The 7,045-nt window shown below is 36.8% G+C and overlaps 1 protein-coding gene across 1 annotated transcript in view; it reads right to left on the reverse strand.

The window, feature by feature from the left end:
• Nucleotides 1-4,067: 4,067 nt before the first annotated feature.
• Nucleotides 4,068-7,045, reverse strand: part of LOC103781590 (ELAV-like protein 2) — a gene marked incomplete at its 5' end in the record, with an annotated part of 19,578 nt that continues 16,600 nt past the window's right edge. The window contains 2 exons of the mRNA XM_008949315.1: nucleotides 4,068-5,025; nucleotides 5,413-5,451. Coding sequence (XP_008947563.1) covers nucleotides 4,698-5,025; nucleotides 5,413-5,451 — 367 coding nt within the window. The remainder of the gene's footprint in view (nucleotides 5,026-5,412; nucleotides 5,452-7,045) is intronic.

A 7,045-nucleotide genomic window follows, 5' to 3' on the forward strand; every position in this document is an offset into this window, starting at 1 on the left:
AGGTTGTGGAGTCTCTTTCCTTGGAGACTTAAGACCCATCTGGATGCGTTGCTGTGTGACCTGCCCTAGCCTAGATGGTCCTGCTCTGGCAGGGGGTTGGACTCGCTCTCTGGAGGACCCTTCCAACCCCCAACATTCTGTGTGATTCTGTGAATGCCACAACTGGGCAGAGAAAACCCAGCGCTGAATAAAGTGCAAGTACAGTTGGTCCAAGTGTCAATATAGTTGAAGTGGCACAATCCTAGGCTATTATATTTACACATGATAAAGCATCTCTGAAATTTTGATTGTTTCTCGAATTGTTAAAAGTAAAATACCTAAGCTCATCTCTGCTAGTCAAAAATTAAAGCTATAATTTCTTTATGGAAGTCCTAACTAATTGCTGCTTTTCAAGCTTTAAGTCACCATTCCTATAGTGACTTTCATGCAGTGTTTCAAAATTACAATAAAAAGGGAAACCATTTTTAAACATCAGTCAGGCCTGCTCAGCAGTACAGGTAAGAGCAAACCAGACTTAACAGGACTTGATGATCCCTGGGTGTTATGCAACAAATACACATCATGTACAACCCCAATGGACAGCTGTGGACTTTAAAAAAAAAAATGCATGTTTTTCACTCACAGTAGGAAAATGCTCTCGCCAAAGGAAGGTTTCTCTAGATGCAGGTGGGAAGTTCAGTTGTCGTGTCTCATTTCATTGCACACATCTTTTGCAGAAGAGGCCACACAAGCCTCAAGGATGTTTCCACAGTAATGAAGCCCTTCCACAAGTGCCCCAGTTAACACTCATGTACCCCTATTACAGCTCAGCCTCTGCTAGGGTCATGCTTCCAAGCTTATCTACCACTGATAGTCCCACACAGATGCTTATAGATGTTCTTGGAACCCTCATTATCTAGATACAAAAGGAACTAATCCACTAGCATACCCCATGAACCAATTTGACATTTTCTTCCTTAGTAATTCTCACTATAAAGAAGTTTTATGATAAAGTTATCTCTGTAGAAGTTTGCACCAGGTTGCCCTACCCAGGAGCTGTGACTACCCAGAGGTTGTTAGCTACATATATTCAAATCTGTACTTTTCAGCACTGACCTTTCCTCTGAGCAACAGCACTTAGAATTATTAATTTTCAGTGTTGCTCCTTGACTGCCTGCTTATCTGCAGCTAACCCTCAGAATGTAAGCACTTTTGATTTTAAACCAAAGTCAGTTACATAAACAGATTTTTTTTCCCCCCCTCATTTCCATATAATAAAATGATTCAACTGTGGCTGGTTACACAGTACTAAAACTGGTGTTAGCTGAGAACTAAAAACTGTCTTTCTGTGAGAAAATGCAATCTGAACACACCATGTCCCTGCTGGTGTATGAACTCCAAATATAGCTCCTCATTTGCTGCCAAGCACTGTGTCTTGCATCCTTTCATTACTCAAGCCGCCAAAGAACGTAATTGCATAAAAAGCCATTGGCACAGACTGTTTCTAGAAGTAAATATAAAGAGTTAGTTTGCTAACAATAGTATGCCAAGATGTCAGTCATAACTAGTATTTGCAGACTTAGGACCCCATCACTCAAGTAACTTGACTCCTTCACACTGTAGTGATGGGAAATGCTCCACACCACAACACATGCTAAAAGGCTTTGTATAAAAAAAAACCCCAACAACACAGTAAAGATGTAAAAAAGACTGTGAAATAAAACAGTTAAAAATAAACTCTATACAGCATAAGCACATTTGGAATTGTATTCTCACTGGTGCAAATTCATCCAGTTGAGCAAGCAAATTCATTTAGAAGTACATATACTTTAAAGGGGCAAGAGACAGCTGACTAATTTGAAGAATTTCTTCAAGAGCTGAGAAGGGAAAAGAACAGCAAACTAAGGTTAACTGAATATCCCTCAATCAATGAAGTCCAGAAACTAATGCAGTAATTTAAGAGCAAATGGACACTGCAATAAGAGTAAATCCTTCCCTCTCCTCTGTATTTACTCTACCACACTAGGACATTAATATAGCTAAACTGAATAGCAGTCTGCTAGGCACATAGCAAACTGTTTTTTACTCAGTGTGTTTAATGACCCTAATTTATTCTACCAGCCTAAGTACTGAATAGTTCAAGTAAAACTGAAGTGAAAAGATTCAAGACTAGTTCTAACAGAGGTGCTACACAGCTCCAGTCTCACCTCCTTGTCAGTAACTAAGATTCTAAACTAAGTTAAAATAAGCTTGAAAACTTTGCAGCAACCTTTCACTCAGATTGCTTAGCCACTAAGGCAAAGGACAATATACTAAAAAACCTGCTTGTGACACCATTTTCCCTTCAACTTTGTTTATTGATGTACTGAACATGAAAAAGTACAAAGGATCCAAACACAAAAGAAAACATGTACAACCTCTTAAATACTTAACAGAATATATTTTCTATTCCAACAGATGTGAATTAAGTCATACTATACAACTTCAAATAAATACCAGCCTTATATTTTACTAAGTGCTCTGATAAACACTGTAAAGTGAAGCCCAATTTACATGCCTTCTCATCAATGCCATTAGTTGCTACAGTAGTATAGGAAAGAAGCATGTAGCTACTGTTTTCCCCACATTGGAAAGTTTGTCATTTCTATAGTATTTACAATTTTAAATGCAGAGGATTAGCTTTAACAATCTAAACGCACCTAAGAATGAGGAAGTGCTCAGGAAGCCAATTGATTTTTGAATAGCATTGAGTGGGTCAGCATGAAAACTCGCTTATTCACTTTAGCACGCGCTTCACAGTATATGTACTGTACTATACTGAAAAACTTTTAACTACAATTTAAAAGAATTAAGAACCAAAAGCAATTGCAAAGATAGTGTACAACTATGTTATGCATAGAACATTGCTTTTTCTAAGGGGAAGCGTATGAGCATCTCAGTTTATACAAAAAGCAGGATGTAACTACATAGTTGTCAGTGCATCCTGGTGAAGGCATCAAACCCTCAGCTTTTTTTTTAAAATTTAATTAAGCTAGATGTTAATCAGAAAATAATCTGTATTTTTTCTTAAATTTCTTCAATACACGGTAAAGACTTTTTCTATTTCCCCAAATAGTGATTTAAGCATCATACAAAGTTAAATTTCAATAGCATACAGGTATTTATGGTTTCTGTATGAAAAAATGTAAGGAAATTTATTCAAAACGTATGATTATACTTGTATTTTTTACCACAAACATATTTATAAACAAAAAGGTAGCATCACCATTAACAGCTGAAGCTAGACTATCTACAGACAAAAATAGCAACAGATCTGATGCACTGTAAATTCAAGTCCTCAGGACAACAAAAATGAATAAGCAGACCTCAAGTAACAATGTTAATGCCATTTACAAAGAAAAAACTCATACAAAAACATTCAAAGTTGAACATCACTTGGCATGTAACTTAAAAAATGAACCAAGATAAACAGCTGAAAGGTTCATAACTCAAGGTCTTATTTACATTACACAAAGCTCAGGTGTTAGCCTTGAACATAACTTTCAAAATACCTCCAAATATATCCAACTCAGGCCTCTTCTGCTGATTTGCTAGTGTGCAAACCATGCTCAATGTCTTTTCTTAAGACAAAACAATTCTTCAAACAATAGCAAGTACATCACTAAACACCATGAGCTCTATCTGAAGGGAATTCTTTAGGAAGAACAGATTTTTTTTTTCCCCCATCTCTCGGTAGTTTGAGTTTCCTGCTTGCTCTTATATTTTTTTTTAATTTTCATTTGTTTCAAAACCACAAATCAATGTGAGCCACCTATTAGTTAATAACCAGGATGATCAAAGACTCCACTGATGATTACAAAAATGAAACCAACAGCGAATCCCATTGACTCTACTTCTTAAGACAAAGGTCACAGAAGTATTTCTACATCATAAATCTTTCTAAGTTTTCCCCCCCAACTGCAAATTTCCTGGTAAGTTTTAAAAGCTCACTAGGTGTCATATGAAGAGATTTCTCAAAGTATTCAAGTCAAAATATTTGTTCCAGGACCTGTAAAAAGTTTCTCCAAATTTTTTTTTTTTTTTTTTTATAAAAATAGATGCTTTTTTTAAACCCACATCAAAGAGGCTCTTATCTCTTTGGCAAGGTACTGCTTTACGAAAAGTTCTCCAGTATTCTTACAATAAGCTTTTATAACATGTTCCCATTCCCCAACCCAAATGATAAATTATAAATTCAATACTGCTTATAACTTCATAAATAAAATGTAAACTTCAAATGCTTTTCTTGAACAACAAAACAGCGGTGCATCATAACAAAATAAACACAAGGCAAATCAAGAAATAACAAACCAACTTGAAGAGTATAACACAAAGCCTCAGTATTTACTCATAGGTCAAAGGCAGTCATGTAAAAAGAAAAAGCTTCCCCCCTTAGCTGAAACATTTTAAAAGGTCCACCTTCTTCAAAGAAGGCAATAGAATATGCACTGTAACAGGTAAAACCCTTACCTGTCAATATTCAAACACAAAAGATATTTAAGAAGTTTTAATTCAAATATCAGCAATAAAAAATCTCACCTATTCTTAGGATGCTAAGTAGTCATTTTATCCCCATTTCCACACTGGCATACAACACAGGCATTTACTAACGCATAAAGCTTCTTGTAAATTGCCTTTGTTGTATAGTTTTCACATATTAATGCACTGAGAATGACTTGTTAGGCTTTGTGCGTTTTGTTTGTTTTGAAGGAGACCTGCAATACTCTGTCCCCAAGGCGGTATCCATTCAGGCTGGCTATTGCCATAGCTGCCTCATCGTAGTTTGTCATAGTCACAAATCCAAAACCTTTGCACTTATTAGTGTTAAAGTCACGGATGACCTTCACATTGGTTACTGCTCCAAAGGGTCCAAACATTTGCCAGAGGATACTCTCATCAGCATCAGGGGCCAAGTTATATACAAAAATGCACCATCCAGTTCCTGCATGTCCAGGGATATTGATTCCAGCCAAGCTGGTCATTCCATCAATGGCCATTGGAGGAAACCTGCTCATGAACAGGAGTAAACAAAACAGAATCATTAAGATGTTCATAGGAAATACCAAAGAAATTTCAACATACAAAAGAAAATTTTATCGGGCTTTTCACATCATGAACACATTGGCCAGGTTCAAAAGGTAACATTGCATTTTCTTTCCCACACGACTACACAAATACTACGTACAATACCATACACAAGCAGAGGAAACAGTGCTAGGTATGTCTGGAATAAAGTAACAAAAAAAACCATAAAAGCATGCTATAAAATGAGTGTGGGTTAGTGAATTAATAACTAAACATGCAAAAATCCAACATAAATCTTACTACAACATTAAGAGCATGCAAAATACTTAACACAAGAATTTGGCTATTAAGAACCTAACAGTCCTTTACCTCTTCACTCCATAAGCCATGTTGAGCAGATTGTCCAACCTGCAAAACATTTAGCAAATGTTTTCAGAGTTTTCCACCCTTTTAATCTCAAAGGGAAACTTGGCAAATTACCGCCATATTCCTTGTACTGTACAGAATTTCATGCAAAAATAAAGTATTACCACAGGAAGATTTATGGCACCTTATTACACCAAACAGTTAGTGAGCAGAAGTGAATACATGTTCCTGCGTAGGATCTGCAAAAGCAGGCCAGGAAGTGCACCACTGCCACAAGGTTTAGCCTAAATCAAATACTGCTAGCACAAAGTTACCATCAGTGAGCTCCTCAGTGAATTTTCCTGATTACTGACTTGTTTAGGATGAAGACTCCACAGGGGCTTCTAGTAGTGTGCTGACATGAATACCCAAGACAGATGCAGAGTTTTGGAGCAGTAGTAAATGCTAGAACATTAACTGCAAAAAAAGTTTCATTTTGCTACTCTATTCCAGAATAAAGAAGGTGTATTTCTATAACAGTATATTTTTAAAATAAATACACACACATATCATTAGAGTGTAAGCTTTCTCCAAGAGTTTCTTCCCTCACCTTCCCCCAAGCTGCTAAACTGTAGTATGCAACCACAACTTTGAATCCTTTGGAATCACATAGCCAATATCCAAAACATGAACTGGCCATCAATCCTATTAATCTTGAAGTCCCTTCAGAGTGCTTCTCTAAGAAAATTTCTGCCATAAAGCAGCTCTGCTTTCTTCTCCCAGAAAAGCCCAGACACGTAAAGAGAAAGTCCTTATTAAAGGTTCTCTTCAGGATTCCACAAAATACAACCTTAGACAAAAAGGTGCACTTGATGTAGTTTAAATTTAGCTTGCAGTTACCTTACAGATCTGTATCTTATTGTGATTTCTCTTCAGTAAAGAGAAATTTAAGATCCATTTAAAGTCTTAAGAATTTTAAGGATTTAAGAACCATTACTGGTATACAGAATCCAAACTCAAGTGCTGTGGTAATAAAGGTCTCAAACCACAGAATGCTACAGTTCCGCAGTAAGCAGGGTTTGTGGCATGCACTGAGACATGAAAGCAAGCCACTAAACCCCTACAAGAGCAGAAAAAAGGAAATTAAAAATGGCTAACTGCTATCAGTATACCTGGTGTGGATGACAGGTCATTAAAATTTTGGGGTGGAAAGACAGGTGAAGAGTTCCAGAAACCTCACTCCCTAGAGGTCCACCTGTAGAGCAGGTGGCTGAGGACCCTATATAGTAATGCTATCACTAACAATTTTCATGAGCTACCTGGACAACTTAAAAATATTCTGGAAAAATTCTCAGGGGCATTCCCTGAACAATTTTTAAAGATGCTTTAAGTTACACAGCCTACAGACACTGAGAAACAATTACATGTAGGTGCTTTTGAAAGTCCAACTCAAGATTTTTCTTTAAAAAGCAGCATTGTAATGTTCTTCACTACTAAAGTTTATGCTGACTGTTTCCAGGCCTCTGCCAGCTGTTAACAGACAGGGCAACTTCATCAGCTATTTGTGTCTGAAATGTCAATAGCTAAGATTTTTTCGATGCAAAAGACATGAAAGACCTGAAGCATCAGTGCCATCTGAACTATATAGTCAGGGAAA

This window comes from Merops nubicus, unplaced genomic scaffold, assembly GCF_000691845.1.
Source record: "Merops nubicus isolate BGI_N331 unplaced genomic scaffold, ASM69184v1 scaffold49581, whole genome shotgun sequence".
Classification (NCBI taxonomy): Eukaryota; Metazoa; Chordata; class Aves; order Coraciiformes; family Meropidae; genus Merops; species Merops nubicus.